The following is a 19,906-nucleotide window of genomic DNA, read 5'->3' as shown; positions in this document are numbered from 1 at the left end:
TATGAAATTGGCCATTAATTGGTTTCAACATTTAATTAATCAAGATCAATAGTTGTAATCGGTTTTCTTAAAGAAACTTGTTTGATCATGTGTAGTTTCTTAGCAAGAAACTAAAAACCAATATTTGATAAACTATAAACATTTGCATTCAAATAACTTATTTGAGAAAAACCATTTCAATAGACGTAAAAGTATACACTAATAAGGTATTATAATACTTGGCCCCTTATAGTGATCATTCTTTTTTTGCTTTGACCACAAGTCACAGATTGATTATGTCATTCTAAGAGCACTTACATTGAATTCTTTATCTACAAATATAACATACATATATAACATAGAGAAAACTCACATCACTCTCTAAAATTTGTTGATCTTCTAAAAGTCTTCTGTATCTCATTTTTTTATATTTATCTTTATTTAACTATATGATATTTATTATTATTTTTAATTATATTCTCTCCTTTCACTCATAAATATAGAGTTTGTGAGATAGGGAACGACTAATGACTCTATGCATAAGAAACAAGAGTCCGAGTCCTAAATAGTTTTATTTTATGAAACCAGATAGAACTGAATTATACGTCGAAAAATGAAAATCTTTCTTAAATCATATAGATAAGTTAATACATAAGTCAACATAAATATTCTAAAAATCCTATACGCAAAACACGTTAAACTGTGAAATTCTTAATAAAACTTAAACGAGAGTATAAAACATTTCTTATGAAATCAATAATTTTTTCTATTCAGACTTACATAAGATTTTATTAGTGTTATATATGTGCATATTTGTTGAGTATTCTAAACTAAAAATTTCAAGAATCAAGGAACAACACTAAAAAAAATAAAAAAAAAATCCAAGTGATATGAGCCCGACAGAATTTATATAATATAGTTACTTTTGATTGATAATATTGACCTTGAGATATAGTTTGTCCTTAGCACAATTTCTTCTGACACTAGTTCACGGGCTTTTTGGGAAGAAAAGCAAAATGTCACATTGTCTTGCATATAGATAGATTCCCCATATGTTACGTAACACTACCCAACAAACCTCCACACACAACCCTACAAAACATTCTTTTTCCCTAGCAAATGTTTATTAACTAACTCATTATTAATTATAACAAGAAAAAAAAGTGATTTTTCTTTTTTATCATGAATAATTTTACTAAAAAAGATTATCTCCATGGCGAACTTGGCATGTACTCGACGATTTTGTATCCTCGGTACACAAGTATGGATACCCGGATACGACATGGTCATGTGATATTAACATTTAACAACAATCTTTTATATGTTATATCTGTATACACCAATTGAGTGACACTATATATTTTTAGACAATAACGCCATACATAAGCACAAAAGACATAGAACGCTAAGATTTCGAAGTTGTTATAGATTTTAGTATGAGCTATTGAGATTTGAGACATTATTTAAGTGATTACCATTGTGCATTTATGTTAATCTCGTCAACTAGCAACCATTAAAGGCCTGCTTGATGACGACATGACTAAAAGTCTGATGTGTGACAACGGATTTATGATGACATAACCTTAAAAAATGTATTTATAGAAATAAAGTCTGAATAACAACCAAAAATTTGCTAGTTTCTGCATGCTTGTTTAATGGATGTAGTCAAGAATCTAACATTAACATCCTCAATATGGCAAGAACTTTATATATAATGGCTGATGTAAATCTAAATTTTAATACTAACAAAAACTACAAAGGACTAAAATTGACTATTGGACATCACATGAGGATATTATGGTAATCAACTTTTTAAATTTTAAGAGGGAAAAATAATTCAGAAATATCAAAAAGAGACAAAACATAAAAAAGATGAAAGAGAAGATAATGAAAGGAGTAAAAGAGGTGATAAAGAAGGGCTTTAAATTTAGGCAGTTAAGACTTTAGAGTGAATCCAAAAGCAGCAATGTACAACTTGCATTGCCAGTGACCTGTTGGAACACATGATTTGCCTATCAAAAAGAAAGGGTATTTTTGTCATTTTACAATACTACAAAAGCAAAAACACACACCCTTATTACTGTCTCTTTGCACCTCTTCTCTCTCTCATCTTCAAGATTCAAGAAAAGACCAACATATCTCTCACTATGATTGAGTAAAAACACAGATTTGTATCAAAATCCACCAAATTTTCAACTTTTTACTAGTGAATTCAACATGGGTCTTTCATTTTTTTACACTAGATAACAATAGTGATGATCTTGAATCTTGAAGATCCTCTTGTTGTTTCAATGAGAGGACTTACAATTTCCTCACACACCCATTAACCAAAACATCAAGAAAACCATAAAGATTTAATCTTTTTCCAATTTCCTCACACACCCATTACCCAAAGCATCAAGAAAACCATAAAGATTCAATCTTTTTACAATTTCCTCACATACCCATTAACCAAAACATCAAGAAAACCATAAAGATTGAATCTTTTTGCAACTTTTTTGCAATTTCTCACATACCCATTACCCAAAACACCAAAAAAAAACCCATAAAAATTGAATCTTTTTGCAATTTCAAACATACCCACAAAGATTTTCTTGCTAAATTCCAACATTTGCAAAGATGAAGAAACATGGGTGGCAGCTTCCTTACCATCCTCTTCAGGTACTCAAAATCTTTACTTTTTTAGGGGTTTTTAAAATTTTGTCACTTGATGCTTTAATTGTCATTAATTGTTATTAATTTTGGCAGGTGGTAGCTGTATCTGTGTTTTTAGCGTTGGGCTTTGGTTTCTATGTGTTCTTTGCTCCATTTGTTGGTAAAAAGATGTACCAGTATATTGTAATGGGGATCTACACCCCTCTTGTAAGTTTGTAACTATTAAAGTTTCAATCTTGGTGACAAAATATTAAAGATCTGTGTTTGAGTTTTTTTTTTCTGAAGAAGTAAACTATGATTTTGATTGTTAAAAATATGGTTTTGTTTGCAAAATTGAACTAGTTTTATGTAATAATTGATGGGTTCTTTCTGTTTTGTGTTATTTGTGAACAATTTTGTGTTCTCAATTATTAAAGTTTCAATTTTTTTGCCAAAATGTTAAAGATCTGTGTCTAATTTTGTGTTAAAAATATGATTTTGATTGTAAATTTGAACTAGTTTTATGTAATAATTAATGGGTTCTTTCTGTTTTCTGTTATTTGTGAACAATTTTGTGTTTCCAATTATTAAAGTTTCAATTTTGATGCTAAAATATTAAGGATCTATGTCTAATTTTGTGTTAAAAATCTGATTTTGATGGCTAAATTTAACTAATTTTGTGTAATTCTTAATGGGTTCTTTCTGTTTGTGTTATTTGTGAACAATGTTATGTTCCCAATTATTAAAGTTTCAATTTTGATGCTAAAATATTAAGGATCTGTGTCTAATTTTGTGTTAAAAATCTGATTTTGATGGTTAAATTCAACTAAGTTTATGTAATTCTTAATGGGTTCTTTCTGTTTTGTGTTATTTGTGAACAATTTTATGTTCTTAATTATTAAAGTTTCAATTTTGATGCAAAAATGTTAGATCTGTGTCAAATTTTGTGTTAAAAATCTGATTTTGATTGTAAAATTGAACTAATTTAATGTTATTTTCGATGTTTTTTCATATATATTTTTTTGTGATTTGTGAATGATTTTGCTAGATTATATCTGCATTTGGGTTGTATATATGGTGTGCGGGTGCAGATCCGGCAGATCCAGGTGTTTTCAAGTCGAAAAAGTATACGAAAACCCTGAGTAATAAAATGAGTGGTAGGGTTAAAGAATCTAAACTTGGTGCGGGATCGACTTCATCGATACAAGATGCAAATGCTGCAAGTGTTGGAGGTAAATCTTCGGTCAAGAACACGAAGAATCAAGATTCAAGAACTGAAGATAATGTGTCGGAAACTGTAAAAACCGGGTCGAGACCATCTTGGTTTTGGGCTTTGATTCCTTGTGGTTTGATGTGCCATTGCTGCTCAAGTTCAAATGATGAATCTTCTGAACTTCAAAATAGTGAAGGTGGCATGTTTTACTGTAGTCTGTGTGAAGTTGAGGTAAATTTTTTGCTGTAAAAACTAAAAAGAATTAAAATTTGATATAAATTCTTCAGTTTTAAACATATACTGAACATGGCCCATATATTTATTATTTTCAAAGATATTTAACCTTAACCTGTGCACATTTAATATCGTGTAAACTGAACATGACCCGTGTAACAAATTTATCTATTACATAAAATATATTTTTGTTATAATTTTTAACGGGTTGACATGTCGACCCATTTTAACTAAAATAGTTAAACAAGTCAATTCGAGCACGACCTGTATATTAAGAAGGTTTCGGTATGACAAGGTTTCGGTTTTGACCTTATCAAATATATTTTTTAATTATAACTTTAAACGCGTTGTGACGGTTCAACTTAATTAAAAAGGCTAAACATGTCAAACCGAACACGAAAAATTTACTAAACGGGCCAGAAATTACAGCCCAAAACCTTATTACTTTCGTGTCATGTCAAGAATGCCACCTCTAGAAAAAGCAAGTAACTTCTGTAAAAATATTAAGTTTTTACACTAAAGAATTGAGAATATGCAGAATTAACTAATTTAGCATCTAAAATATATGTACATTATCGGTTTCTGTAGGTTTTCAAGTACAGCAAGCATTGTAGAGTTTGTGACAAATGTGTTGATCGCTTTCGATCATCATTGCAGGGTATGTGCTATGTAAGAATAAAGAATCAAATCATGTAAAAACTCGACATTTAACGCGTTATTAATTATTATTTTGCAGTGGTTGAATAACTGTGTCGGCAAGAAGAATTACAGAAAGTTCTTTACTCTTATGATCTCCGCTCTTCTCCTAGTAAGACCACATTGTCATATTGACTTTAGTCAATTTTTGGTCAAACAGTCAAACATTGACAAGTGTTATTACTTTTGTTATAATGTAGCTCGTACTTCAATGGTCAACGGGGATTGTCGTGTTGATATGTTGTTTTCTTGATCACAAAAGATTCAGTTTAGACATTGCTATCAAATTGGGAAGCAGCTTCTCTTTAGTGCCTTATGTTATAGTCGTGGTGAGTGTCGATCGTCAAATGTCTAAAATACCCTTCACCAACGGAAAATTTTAAAAATTTATATTCAAATTTTTACAGGGAGTGTGCACGATTTTGGCTATGATCGCAACGTTGCCACTTGTTCAACTTTTCTTCTTTCACATTCTTCTAATAAAGAAGGTATATTACTATATTTCATATTATTCATTAACATATTTGAATAATATTAATATAACTATGCTCTGTGCAGGGAATAAGTACATATGATTACATTATAGCATTGAGAGAGCAAGAACAACAAGGCCTCGGTGGTCAACAAAGTCCACAAATGTCACCAGCGAGCTCTATCACCGGTTTAAGTAGCGCGAGCTCGTTTAATAATTTTCGTCAAGGATCTTGGTGTACGCCCCCTCGTTTGTTTGTTGAAGATCAGGTAGTTCCATTTTTTGATAAATTACTATAAATAAAACTATTTTTTTAATTAGGAAAATTTTACACTTTATAACTGAAACAACCAACTTTAAATTAGGCATTAATGATATGCAAAAAAGTATTTACATGTCTAAACATATGGTAATTTTTTAAAATATAGTAAATTACATTTTTAGCCATTTATGTCCTTGAACTAAGTTAACTACAAAAAAAAACATTTTTTTATTTAGAAAGTTGTAACATATTACGTCCGTTCCACTAACTGAATATATAGTTCTTGTTGGTTTTTAGCGTATAATATTCATTTTATTCTTATTTTCTTGACTATAATAGTTAGACAGTTTTATATCTATCATTTTCTGATTTTAATGAAGAAAACAAGTTGCTTATTATTTACACATGTGCATCATAAATCTTTACTACATACAAATGTAGTTGGTGTTACAAATTTTTAACCTTAGATTTGTATTTTGGTAATAATATGTGACTTGATTGCTAAAATTGGTAATAAAATGTATTCTGATGTATATTTTGCTTGTAACTTAAAGTTGGTTGCTAAATATGCAAAAAAGCATAAAGCTTGTTTCTGTTTTGTACAGTTTTTGGCCCGTTAGAGATAAAGCATAACCCAAATCGACTCGATCCTAACTAAAAGAAGTGTATTAAATAACATACATCTTTTTTGCAGTATGATGTAGTTCCACCGGACACTGGTTCGGTTAGCTCACTGGGCAAGAAGACAATAGACGAGCCCGTTAAGAAAAAGAACCCTGCAGCCGTCAAGATCAGCCCGTGGGCATTGGCCCGTTTGAACGCAGAAGAGGTATCAAAAGCCGCAGCTGAAGCCCGAAAGAAGTCCAAAATCATCCAGCCCGTTTCACGAAAAGACACCCAACAAACCGGCCCGTACGGGCTCGAACGTGATCACAGCGTCGGAAGCAGCGAACGCCAGTTATTCTCAAAACTCGACAGTAGCCGAAGACGAGGAAGCAGCAAACGGATCCGTCTTCCAGAACATTCACATCCTGCAGAACAGCCATCATTAACGGGCCTGGCCCCGTTGCAGCTGGAGGCCCGTAGCGTTTTCAGGCCCATGGGCTCAACTGGCATAGTGGAATCATCACCCGACAGTAGCTTGGACTCGTGCTCGCCCGATATTCATCCGGTTAGGATATCTTCGGGAACGGATGAGGCTAGGAAACCGATGGGTGAGGCCCACGAGAGGGCCAGGGTAATGCCGTTGTCTAGATCGACTAGTGACGGGTATGACGCCTCGGGTGGGGAGGATAGTGACCGGGTCCCGACACGGTTGGTTCAAAGGTCGGGAACGTGGAGCGCGCGGTTGTTTAGTGGTGAACAAGATGAAATGATAGCAAGATTGAAGATGGCATCTTCTTCAAGATCAACATCTAGTTATGGAAAATGAAAGATAAAAAAATGGTCATTTTTGTAATTTTTTTATTTGTTAGGGTTGGATTTGAAAGTTAGAATCTTGACAGGTTGTGGAGTATGTGGATGGATGGAATGAGTAAATTGGGAAAAAAGATAATATTGATGTAAACAAGAAACAAGTGATTTGAGGCCTTTAATGAAGCTTTAAATTGGGTTGTAATTTGTTCAAATCCTTGTAAGGTAACTTGTGTTCATTATTCATGAATATATTATGATGCAACTACTCTTGCCAAAACAGCCGGGTTGGGTTAGACGTGAGTAATATCGGTTTCGGGTTAAAATAAGTAGTTTTAAAACGCGTGTTTAAAATAAGTCGTTTGAAACGTGTGTTTATTGTTCTCTTCATCTTATTTTAAACCTTGCTTGTATTCATGAATGTGATTTACAAGAACATATGATGAACACGAATATTTAACGTGTTTGTGTTCTTTTAGAGGTTCACATCTTTTTCTTATGTGACTCGTTCTTTCTTAATGGGTCAATGTGACCGTCCCTTCTAATTCTTTGCGCTTAGACAAATAACATTTAACCCAAAAGAGCGAAAAAATAAGGATCATGTTCGAGATTCATCCATACTGTAAGAACAAGTTTGCAACTAGAAGATGTGGTATGATGTATTCTAATTCCACCCTATATTTCTTGTCCTTATTTTCTACACTTTTACTTTTATTAACATTCAAGAAAAGAATATTTCTAAGAATTTTATCAAACAAGTCGTTGTAGTATAGTGGTAAGTATTCCCGCCTGTCACGCGGGTGACCCTGGTTTGATACCCGGCAACGGCGTTTGCTTTTTGTTTACATTAACAACTTAGAAAAGAGGGCATTAAAGATAATTCCCATTGAATAAGTTCAAAAGGTTTATAAATTTATCTTTCTATTATTAATTTATGATTATGAACTCAAGTTTGCAACAGATTGTACTTGAAGTTCAAAATATAATGACCATAATTTCAAATCTAACTCTAGTTAATCCAAAACAAAAAATACCAAAATGGAAACTTTTTCATCAAAGATTGAAGCTTTTGAATGTTGCACATCTTCATCTGCCTCCAAAAACGACTAAAACAAGAAATGAAGCGAGGCAGCCGATTATTATAGTGCCAGGGCCGTCTCCGAAAATCATTAAATTTTTTTGGGTTGAAGGCGAAAATTTTTTGGGCCTTAAGTAAAAGAGTTTTTGTTGGGTTTAAGCATTTAAATTTTTAATGAGTTTAGTTTGTTATGATTTGAGTTGTGCAAAATACTGTTGTTTATAAATAAGCTTAAATGAGTTGAGTACTTGGATTTAAACTTTAAAAAATACATATTTTTTTCATAAAAATATATAAAAAAATTTTAAAAAAAATTAAATTCAGGCCTAACGTGGTGATCGGGTCAGGGCCGTCGCCACCCTGCCCTCCTATCCAAGCCGGCCATGTACAATGCATATCACGTGTTTGGAAACAATTTGTATACTGATCGTAAATAATCGTGTAACACTTTGTGAATTCGAATGTTTAGTGAGTAGGTACAATCAATAGTGTAAACAACCGCTTTTGAAGGAAGAGTAGAAGATTTTGCAACTAATGGCAAGTTTTTAGACCTTAAATCCGGATTGTTACATTCTAGATTTCTAAAGCTAAGGTTGATTGAAATATGATCACTCGACGTGTAAGTAAGTCAAAGAAACGAGAATGTTGACATTCGCTAGAAGGTCCGAGATAAATGATTTGTAATATGTCATTCACGTTCATATTTCATGATAGAAAACAAGAGATGAGAAGTTGCTTTGGTTGTGTCTTGCTGGCTGCATATACTTAAACATTGGACTGTAAATAAAGTCACTTAATGCTTAAATATGTGAATATTAATAAGTTTTTCTAAATAAAAAGGAAATAACAATGCTGTAATTTGTATTGACAGTGGGTACTTATAGAGTTAGTGCTTGAGCCTTGGATACTTTAGTATAAAGAATATTAACTGTTGTTTGTGCTTAAATAGCCTTGGATACCATCATTACAACTTAATAACACAATCGATTTTAGTTATTCGCCGTGGCCAATATATGACAAGGTTAAAAATATTGTTACATTGTATCTTACTGATGTTGATGATGCTTACAATGCAAATAAAACAGTAAGGGAGTATATGAATCTTATACAGAAGTTTATATATATATTTTGTTTGTATAAATAATAAATTTAATATTATTCTACACAAAGGAAGCAAACAAGTCGTTGTAGTATAGTGGTAAGTATTCCCACCTGTCACCCGGGTTCGATCCCCAGCAACGGCGAACATATTTTTGAATGTTGCTCTCCGGCAAACGTCGTATAATCGTTCACTTTCCATTTTATAAGTTCAAAGTTTATAATTCATCTTTTTTTCTGTTAATTTTTGAACACAAGTAAAGAGCAAATTGAACATGAAGTTCAAAACAACTATTACTATAATCATACAACTTACTACTTTTTTCTGTTAAAGCATCCAAAACTGATTCACACTCAATATTAGACGCGTTTTCCAAACTATAAGACTAGCAACAGAAGAAAAACCCGGACTCATCATGAAACTATACATTATCGCCAAAAGCAGTCCTTCCCATATTCTTGTATACCTGTCTTTGTAGCTCAAAGTTTTCACACGATGCATAAATAATCCCCCGATAAATGACATCCCAATGGCCGAACCAAAAAAGATCATTAAACCAACTGGAGTGTTATTTATGATTAAACCAGTAGACTTTAATAACGCCTCTGAGGCTTTAACTTGTATACATCTTCTAACACTGACTCACCATATTACAAATGATAAAAGCAGCCCGGATATGATGACACCAGCTATAAAACAAGGAACGAAATGAGACAGCTGAATATTACAGCAGCGCATACTAACAAACTATGTGGAAACAATTCGCCTCGATATCTTTCTAATAATCACATTAAATTTTGAGGAACCAAATGTTTTTAAGCGCATAAGTAAAATCAACAACAATGTGATGTACAAAGGGAAACACATTGATGTTGAAATGCTCGCACGAATGTTCCACAAACGGTCTTAAAGGAAGAACAAAAGATTTTGCAGCTAATAACGAGTTTTTGAACAATAATGAAATGATCTAGATTTCTAAAATTGAAACACGTGATCTGATCGAGTTATAACGATCACTTGATGTGTAAGCAAGTCAAAGAAACGAGAATCTTGATGATCGCTAGAAGGTCCAAGACAAACGGTTTGTAATTATGTCATTCAAGTTCATATTTCAGGATGGAAAACAAGAGATGAGAAGCTTTTCTTATGTTGTGTTTTCCTGCATACTCTTAAACATTGTTACTGTAATGTCAAAATATATGAAAAAAATAAGTTTATTAAAATAAAAAGGAAATAATAATAATGTTCTGTTTAATCTTTTACAAAGAAAAATAGGTGGTTTTATTATTCTAGATTCCCACATCGCCAGAGGGAAGATATAGGTAAGCAGGGGTGTATAATAAATAAGGAGAACGGGCTAGCGGATTACTTACTTACCTGGACGGGGTCAATGGGTGATCAATAAGACCTATGGCCTAGGTTGGTGACCTCCATTGCACTTAGGAGGGGTGCCTGCCTAAGGTCGGCCCAAGTGGTCGAGCCTACGTCATAATTTGTGGTAGTGGAGGCCTGCGTTCGCGCGGCCTCTACACAATTTTTAAGTTTAAATTTTATTAAATATTTTTCCTTAACGTTATAAATTCGCCTAATTTTTCGTTAATGTGTTATTTATTTGTCTAAGTTATAAAACAATTAAATTTTTTTATTTGATTCACAATTGAAGGGCTTTGTATATTTATGTATATTTGATTCACAAGTATGTAATATGTTTACACACAAATATATTAATAATAATCAAGCTTCACATTACACAACAACAAAACTATACACAAATTCTTGTTCTTCAAGCTCCCACAACATGATGGACCTTCTCATCAAACCCATCAACTGCCAATTCACCATGAAAATCCCTACAATAATTATACAACACTGCGGTCGCAACAGTAATGTGACGCAAATACGACATGAGCCAGATCGAACCAAACATCAAAGCAAACAACTCATACCCAGAGCTACTTAACGAACGAACACCATCTAACAACACCCATACCGAAATCCATACAAAAGATACAAAATACAAAAACAATAACAACGAAACCGATCTCATCCCCTTCACTAAACACGAGCTCCTTCTCAAAGCCGAAATACCATATTTCGATTCAACCACGGCCACCACAAAAGCCAGCCACCAATTCACATGGAAATACGTTACAAGTACGATAATAATACTCACAGATAACCAGGTGAACGTGGAACCTCTCTCTTGACCTATATTTGTTGTAACAACAATAAGATATATCATTCCCACGACAAGAATGAGAAGACTGTGTGCTATGACACTAGTCATGACGACAGGGAAGAAGGAGGATGTTAGAGACTTGACTGCAGTGAAAGTCTCTAACATCCTCCTTCTATACCATGGTCTCTCCTGGAAGCCAGACAACATAAGGTTGACCTGACCTGGCTTACTGGAGAGACCATGGTGTGTGTTGTAGCAAGTGCTGTAGGTGATCATTGCTACAGCACACAAGGAGAGTAAGTAAACGATTATAATATAAAAGGTGTAAGAAAATGTTATGGAATTTAAATGGAAGTGATTCGCGGCGAATAGTGGATATGATCTGATGAGGGAAATAGAGGGGTAGGAAGAGGAGTGATAAGGTGATGAAGTGTGTGTAGTTGGATGTGAGGATTGTTTCGGATTTGGAGAGGATGTCGGTAAGGTTTGGTTTATGCGCGGGTGGTGTTTTGGTTTCCATGGAGGTAGAGGTGGACAACAAAACCGGTTCCTGGAACCGGTTCGGTGGAACCGAACCGGTTCCTACCCGTTTTTCGTAGGAACCGGTTCGGTTCCGTTTCAACCCGACGATCCGGGACCGGTTTGACATTTTTGGAGGTGGACCGGGTAGGAACCGGAACCGAACCGGAACCGGTTCTGGAACCGGTTCGACTGGAACCGGTTCTAGCCGTTGGAGTAGTTCTAGCCGTTGGGAAACGGTTTTATGGCCGTTTTTTGACCGTTGGGGTCAAAAATGGCCGTTTTTTTGGCTCCCCAAACACCCCACTACTAGTATAAATAGGTATTTGGTGTAATGGGTTCATCACAACACTCAAAACGCAAACCCGAACGCAAAAAAATACAAAAAAACGCTATTACAACGTTCTGAGTTCTCTAATCTCTTGTTTTCTCTTCTTCTATATTCATATTTGTTGTTATGGCTGCCTCACAATCATCGGTTGGTCAAGGTTCCACCGCCGGACCAAGTTTCGTTCGTATTGTACCTCATAATCGTAATCAAGAGATTTGGTGCAATTGGGATTTGGTTGAATTGAGTGACCATTCATTGAAGGCTCGGTGCAAGTTTTGTGAGATTTATTTAAACCCACTTTCGAATTCAAATTTGAAGAAACACATCGAAAGACCGTATTGCAGGGCGTTGAAACAGAACGTCGAGTCGCAACAAACGCAAATGGATAGTGAAGGCGGAATATTTACATACCAAATTGATCGAGTTCAAGATCGTATGGCGAAGTTTGTGATTCAAGAAGCTTTGCAGTTTAGCCACTTCGACAACACTCGCTTAACCGCCATGATTCGAGATACGCTTCAACCACAATATACTCACGTAAGTCGTCATACTCTTAAACGTTATTGTTTAAAATTGTGGAAGAAGGCCAAAGAGGTACTAATTGCATATTTTGAAAATATAAATACGGGAATAAACTTAACTAGTGATGTTTGGTCGGCTCCACATGGTGTACCCGAATCTTATCTTTGTGTCACCGCTCATTGGGTAGACCCGTCATCGTGGGAAATGATGAAACGCACCATTGCTTTCGAACTCTTTGAGTATCCACATACGGGAGATAATTTGTTTGAAATTTTAGATTATGTTATAAAAACTTATAAACTAGAAAATAAAATATTTTCAATTGCATTTGATAACGCGTCGAATAATACATCGGCGGTTGATAAATTAAAATTAAAATATACGCCGATTTGCAATGGTGTATTTTTTCACTCAAGGTGTGTTGCACATATCATTAATTTAATCGTGCAAGATGGACTTGCTTCGGATGAGGTTACATCGGTTATAAACGATTTTAGAGTAATGCTACATGAAGTTTTTAAGAAAAGTAAAAAAAGACAAATGGATTATAGAAAATTTTGTAAAGATACGGGAAGAAAAGCTTTGGGAGCTAATTGGGATGTACCTCATCGATGGAATTCCACTTGCATAATGTTTCAAAGTGCTTTGAAACAAAGAGAAACTTTACAAATGTTTCATTCTAGTCTTGCCGAGAATGATTTGGCAATCCCCTTTTCAAATGAGAAATGGGAAATTATCAATGACTTATCGACTTTTCTTGAAGTTTTTAAAACATCAACTACGAAACTATCGGGAACGTATTATCCGACAAGTCCCTTGGTTCTTTCGGAGTTATTTTTAATCGTTAACAATCTTAAAGAATTTGAAAATAAAAGTCCAATGTTTTCAAACATCATATTACCAATGAAGTTTAAATTAAAAAAATACTTTCTTGAATTGCCACCGATTTTTACTTGCGCCGCCGCTTTAAACCCAATGTTAAATGTTACGGGGGTTGAATGTGTGATAGACGAAATTTTTTCAGCCTTAGATATGCATGAAGTTGACCCAAACTTTTCAACAGAGGCACAAAATGATTTTAACTTGAATTTTAAATTTATGTATGACTTTTATATAAATAAATATGGGTCAAACATACACATGCCTACGCCGGGGGGGTCTTCATCAAGTTCAAGTGCTACTAGAGTACGAGACCCCATGATTAGCCTTATGAACACAGTTCGCAACGTAACGGCTAAAAAACAAAGGGGTAACACCCCTTCAAGCGAACTAGGAAGGTATAGTGCATATGATTTCTCTACCGGTTTATCCGAAGATGAATATGGCACTTTTGATGTTTTGGCTTGGTGGAAGGTAAAGGAAACCGAGTTTCCGATTCTTGCCACCATGGCCCGTGATTTACTAACCGCCCAAGCTTCTACGGTAGCTTCGGAATCTGCTTTTTCTCTTAGTGGCAGGGTAATATCGGTGAGAAGAACAAGACTGAATTCGGAGTCGGTGGAGATGTGCATTTGCTTGAAGGATCACTTGGACTCAATCGATCGTGTTCAACACGTAACCACTCTGGAAGACGAAACACCACTTGATGTTCGAGTGCACGACGAACAAGAAGGCGTTTCTACAAGTAATTCTGATGAATAAGTCGCCACTCAATAATTACGACGAACAAGAAGGCTTTTCTAGAAATAATATGTCACAACTTTATATTTATAAGTTTAATGTTTTGTTAGTTTGTTTTTGAATATTTTAAAACATGTAACCTTTTTTTTTTTGAACTTCTTAAAGTAAATAAAATGAATTTTATGTTAATTGTTTTTTTTATTTAACATGTTATACAAATACGAATCGTATAACACCGCTCTTGATTATAATTCAGCATTTGACTTGCGTAAGCCAAAAGACTATAATACATAGCAAACTCAACAAATGTAACACGATACAGATTTAAGTTCACCATTACACGATACACGATACAGACTAATCAATTCAAACACGCTGACACTCACAGCATTAAGTTCAATATGTTGTTTACCATTGCTCTGTGGGTGAACAACAAAAGTAGCATGAGCCTCTTCAGAAATCAGAAGAACACAAATCATCACCTACACAAGCAGCGGAAACGAAAAACGAAAAAAAAAAATAATATTTTACACTGTAACCGGTTGGAACCGGTTACAGTGTAAGAACCGGTTTAGGAACCGGTCAGAACCGGTTCCACCGGTTCCGGGTCCGAGGGTTGGGGAACCGGTTCGGTTCCCTAACCGGTTCGACCATGGAACCGGTTTAAACAGTGATGTTGACTAATGGAACCGGTTCTGAACCGGTTCCGGTTCCTTTGACCAACCCGATTTGATCACCTATACATTATCGCCAAAAGCAGTCCTTCCCATATTCTTGTATACCTGTCTTTGTAGCTCAAAGTTTTCACACGATGCATAAATAATCCCCCAATAAATGACATCCCAATGGCCGAACCAAAAAAGATCATTAAACCAACTGGAGTGTTATTTATGATTAAACCAGTAGACTTTAATAACGCCTCTGAGGCTTTAACTTGTATACATCTTCTAACACTGACTCACCATATTACAAATGATAAAAGCAGCCCGGATATGATGACACCAGCTATAAAACAAGGAACGAAATGAGACAGCTGAATATTACAGCAGCGCATACTAACAAACTATGTGGAAACAATTCGCCTCGATATCTTTCTAATAATCACATTAAATTTTGAGGAACCAAATGTTTTTAAGCGCATAAGTAAAATCAACAACAATGTGATGTACAAAGGGAAACACATTGATGTTGAAATGCTCGCACGAATGTTCCACAAACGGTCTTAAAGGAAGAACAAAAGATTTTGCAGCTAATAACGAGTTTTTGAACAATAATGAAATGATCTAGATTTCTAAAATTGAAACACGTGATCTGATCGAGTTATAACGATCACTTGATGTGTAAGCAAGTCAAAGAAACGAGAATCTTGATGATCGCTAGAAGGTCCAAGACAAACGGTTTGTAATTATGTCATTCAAGTTCATATTTCAGGATGGAAAACAAGAGATGAGAAGCTTTTCTTATGTTGTGTTTTCCTGCATACTCTTAAACATTGTTACTGTAATGTCAAAATATATGAAAAAAATAAGTTTATTAAAATAAAAAGGAAATAATAATAATGTTCTGTTTAATCTTTTACAAAGAAAAATAGGTGGTTTTATTATTCTAGATTCCCACATCGCCAGAGGGAAGATATAGGTAAGCAGGGGTGTATAATAAATAAGGAGAACGGGCTAGCGGATTACTTACTTACCTGGACGGGGTCAATGGGTGATCAATAAGACCTATGGCCTAGGTTGGTGACCTCCATTGCACTTAGGAGGGGTGCCTGCCTAAGGTCGGCCCAAGTGGTCGAGCCTACGTCATAATTTGTGGTAGTGGAGGCCTGCGTTCGCGCGGCCTCTACACAATTTTTAAGTTTAAATTTTATTAAATATTTTTCCTTAACGTTATAAATTCGCCTAATTTTTCGTTAATGTGTTATTTATTTGTCTAAGTTATAAAACAATTAAATTTTTTTATTTGATTCACAATTGAAGGGCTTTGTATATTTATGTATATTTGATTCACAAGTATGTAATATGTTTACACACAAATATATTAATAATAATCAAGCTTCACATTACACAACAACAAAACTATACACAAATTCTTGTTCTTCAAGCTCCCACAACATGATGGACCTTCTCATCAAACCCATCAACTGCCAATAAATTTACGACTAAAACAGTAGACCTTAATAATGCCGCTGACTCATATACATCTTCCACCATATAAAGATCAATATATCACAAAGACACAAATGACTATACTTAAGCATATATGTGAATAATGTAACTAAATATTCAGCATTTAATTGGAGTTCGTAGTTTGTACTCACATTTTTAGCCTTACATACTTGGATATACCGGCAAGTTAAGGACCTTTATTATACACATATAAAACAACACAAAAAATAAACAGATGAGGTAAGCTTTAATAGGCTGCAAATTATGGAATCTTGTAAATTAAACATGTTATAACACTACAAAAATATACCAGAACACATTTTTTGTACACGGTTACGAAAAATGTGAGAAATATTTTGCATTCTATTCGATTTTATAACGTGACGATAGTTACATTAATAAATGTGCCCCTCTCCTAACAGAATTTATAGGTTCCCCAATGTATACATTTAAGAGTTCATTCATTACCATCATTACACCTAATCGACAATATCGATTTTAGTTATTCGCCTTGGCCAATATATGACAATGTTAAAAATATTGTTATATAGTAACGTACTGATGTTGACAAATATATTCCAACAAATCTTGACGATACTTACAAAGCAAGAAGGAGATGAATCTTAAAACAATAGAAATCATGGGTTTGAATCAAATACAAATGAAATTAACGTGTTAATTGTGAGATTCAAGTAGAGTAATTATGTAATTACAGTAATTACTCTATGATTTAATTACATAATTACTCTACTTATATATATAAAAAAACTCTACTTGAATCATACAATTAGCACGTTAATTTCATTTGTACGTTAATGTTCCCCTGGATATCATAAATTTATTCTGTTTACACAGAGAATTAACTTAAGTGTATAAACTAAAGAATATAATAAACAAGTCGTTGTAGTATAGTGGTAAGTATTCCCGCCTGTCACGCGGGTGACCCGGGTTCGATCCCCGGCAACGGCGTTTTAACATTTTTACTTCAAACAACGATTATAAAAAAAGTACATAAATAAAGAACACACATTTTACCAGTCCAAAGTTTATTTAAATTCATCTTTCTTTGTTCTATTAATTTATGAACTCAACTCTGCAACAAATGGTACATAATGTTCAAAACAACTCCTCTAAATCGAAACGAAAACACAAAAAAGAACCCGCAAAATGTAATATTTTTCACCAAAGATCCATGCTACCGAGCTTTTAAACGTTGCGTATCCTCACCCGCCTCCAAAACCGAGTCCATAAATCTAAAAAATCCAATATCCTCATAACTATTATTCAACAACCGGAGCTGCAGGCGAGTCAGTCACCGTCTCCAAAACCGACTGACACTCAATGTTCAATGCCGCGTGTTCCAAACTATACGACTTACAACTAAAGTAAAAAACCGCGCTCATCATGAAATCAATAAGCACAACGAAACTATACATCACCACCAAAAGCGGCCCTTCCCAAATCCTCGAAGACCCGTCTCCATAACTCAACGTCTTCACCCGGTGCTCAAACAACCCCTCGATAAGCGCCATCCCAATCGTCGACCCGAGAAATATCATCAACCCCACTTGCGTCTGACCCCGAATCAACACACTAGACCTCAACAACGCCTCGGACCCCGACACGTCTTCCAAAACCGATATCACCATCGACAGATCGCATATAATAACCGCATTCGCAAAAACCACTGAAAACAACAACCCGAATAATATCGTGCCATACGTTATAAACTCGTGTGAAAACCCGACAACCGAAAGTACACTGCTGATACCGTAAACTAACACGAGAAACAACCCGACACAACCCGTGATCACACTACATACTATCAAATACGTCGAAACGGCGCGTTTCCAAATGTTTCGAAAAACGACATAGAATTTCGACGAATCGAAGGTTTTTCGGGAATAAGTACAGTCGACGGTGTAGACGATGGCTGCTTTGGATATTAATAACAATGTGATGTACAAGGGGAATAGCATTACATTAGCGACAAGGGTTTCGGCGAATTTGCGACAAGTTAGTGACAAGACTGGGGTTAATGGGATACCTGACGAATTAGCGACGGATAAGAGGTGGGTTTGGAGGGTTTTAACGGCGGATTGGTTGAGGAGAATGTTGGATAATAATAGAGCTGAAACGGGGCAGATTAATATGGATCCGATTGAGATGAAACCGGTGAGATTGAAGCGGAGGATTCTGATGGTTTCGTTAAGAATTTGTAAGGCGGAAGTGGAGTGGAAGGTGGGTGTGGGTCGGGTTGATTCGAATGGGTGTGGATCTGGGGTTTCCATAATTAGTGAATAATAATAATAATAATAATATGATGTAATGGAATTAGATGAATTGCATAGTGATTAAGATGGAAATGGAGTTAATTGCATCTGGGTTTGTACAAATGTGATGATTAGAAGGGATAATTGATAGATTAAGATTTGGAAGATGATACGGAGATATGTGTGTGAAGATTGGGGATGATGAAGGAAGGAAGGAAGTAGATGCGTGTCGGTGTGTTGACTTTCGTTTTGTGTGAGTTTAGGTTTGCCTAGTTGGTTGGTTAGGCGGTGGTGTTTGGTTTTTTAAGATATGAAATGTTTGATAAGATATGGAATAAACCTATGCAGGTTTTAAGAACAAGTCCGTTTGTTATTTTATGTCTATGTATTGCTAAAATAAATTGGTGGTTGTGGTCGGTGATGCTGGACGGTGATAATGGTGGTGGACGGTGTTGGTGGTGAATGATGGTGGATGGTGGTGGTGGTGGTGACAAATGGAGGATAGTGGTGGTGGTGGTAGATGGTGGATGGTGATGGTGGACAGTGCGTGTTGGTAGGAGGTGGTTTTTGATCCTCTAGAGACCTTAAGAGATTTCAAAAGTGCATGGGTCAAGTTTGCACCGAGAATAGTTCGCACAGGTGTTTTTTTTAATAAATCGTCTTCAAATAAACACTCTGCATATAACAATGTATGTGAAGAAACGTGGATCGGCTCACTGGTAGACGATCAACTTTCCTCGGGTATGAGTATGCTATTTCACCGATGGTTCTCCGGAGTATGAGTTCTTCCACCTACAAAACGAGCAGCACCGTGAACTTACCCCTCAGAAAGGGACAGAGGGGTCCTCTTTGGGGTAACCCTCCGGTGTGAGAATAAGAGATTGTAGGAGAAGATAATAATAATCTGAGAGTGAGTAAGGAATTGGAATGTATTTTCTTGCTTACCTCCCCTTGTGGAGGTGGTGTGGTATTTATAGTGTTAGGGTTTCCAATGATTGGGCTCAGATCCCATTAGGGCCTTTTTGGCCTCCTCCTATTGCTTTGCGCCACGTGTCCTTAGGACACCTGGTGCTTTTTCATTGATTATTCTCTGACCCAGGCATTTTACCTGACCCATGTGCAATCACGTGGTAGCACATGGGTTTTGCTGAGTTGTCCACCTTTCATTGGCAGCTGTCAACATCAGCATATTCTTATTCCTTAAAGGATACCTT

General features: G+C 35.3%; 1 protein-coding gene, 3 non-coding genes and 1 pseudogene across 5 annotated transcripts; 4 read left to right on the top strand and 1 right to left on the bottom strand.

The window, feature by feature from the left end:
* The first annotated feature begins 1,737 nt into the window (after window positions 1-1,737).
* LOC143600840 (putative protein S-acyltransferase 22) lies at window positions 1,738-6,994 on the top strand (annotated as a pseudogene). The gene is made up of 9 exons (XR_013147550.1): window positions 1,738-2,640; window positions 2,728-2,841; window positions 3,662-4,057; window positions 4,649-4,718; window positions 4,797-4,868; window positions 4,957-5,085; window positions 5,164-5,244; window positions 5,315-5,497; window positions 6,185-6,994. The product of XR_013147550.1 is annotated as a putative protein S-acyltransferase 22 (transcript).
* Window positions 6,995-10,449: 3,455 nt separating this feature from the next.
* LOC143600843 (U1 spliceosomal RNA) lies at window positions 10,450-10,610 on the top strand. The gene has a single exon (XR_013147552.1). It is a non-coding gene; the product is annotated as a U1 spliceosomal RNA (small nuclear RNA).
* Window positions 10,611-15,936: 5,326 nt separating this feature from the next.
* LOC143600842 (U1 spliceosomal RNA) lies at window positions 15,937-16,097 on the top strand. Its single transcript, XR_013147551.1, has one exon. It is a non-coding gene; the product is annotated as a U1 spliceosomal RNA (small nuclear RNA).
* A 1,219-nt stretch (window positions 16,098-17,316) lies between these two features.
* TRNAD-GUC (transfer RNA aspartic acid (anticodon GUC)) lies at window positions 17,317-17,388 on the top strand. The gene has a single exon. It is a non-coding gene; the product is annotated as a tRNA-Asp (tRNA).
* Window positions 17,389-17,583: 195 nt separating this feature from the next.
* On the bottom strand, window positions 17,584-18,590 carry LOC143600838 (uncharacterized). Its single transcript, XM_077078404.1, has one exon. It carries the CDS (start codon window positions 18,396-18,398, stop codon window positions 17,700-17,702), a length of 699 nt encoding a protein of 232 aa, XP_076934519.1. The 5' UTR covers window positions 18,399-18,590; the 3' UTR covers window positions 17,584-17,699.
* Window positions 18,591-19,906: the final 1,316 nt, after the last annotated feature.

This window comes from Bidens hawaiensis, unplaced genomic scaffold, assembly GCF_021521415.1.
Source record: "Bidens hawaiensis isolate Kalapana, Puna unplaced genomic scaffold, B.hawaiensis_p1.1 tig00054949_1, whole genome shotgun sequence".
In the NCBI taxonomy this organism is placed as follows: Eukaryota; Viridiplantae; Streptophyta; class Magnoliopsida; order Asterales; family Asteraceae; genus Bidens; species Bidens hawaiensis.
The sequence above is the reverse complement of the archived record's forward strand: the minus strand, read 5'-3'. Positions and strand labels throughout refer to the sequence as shown.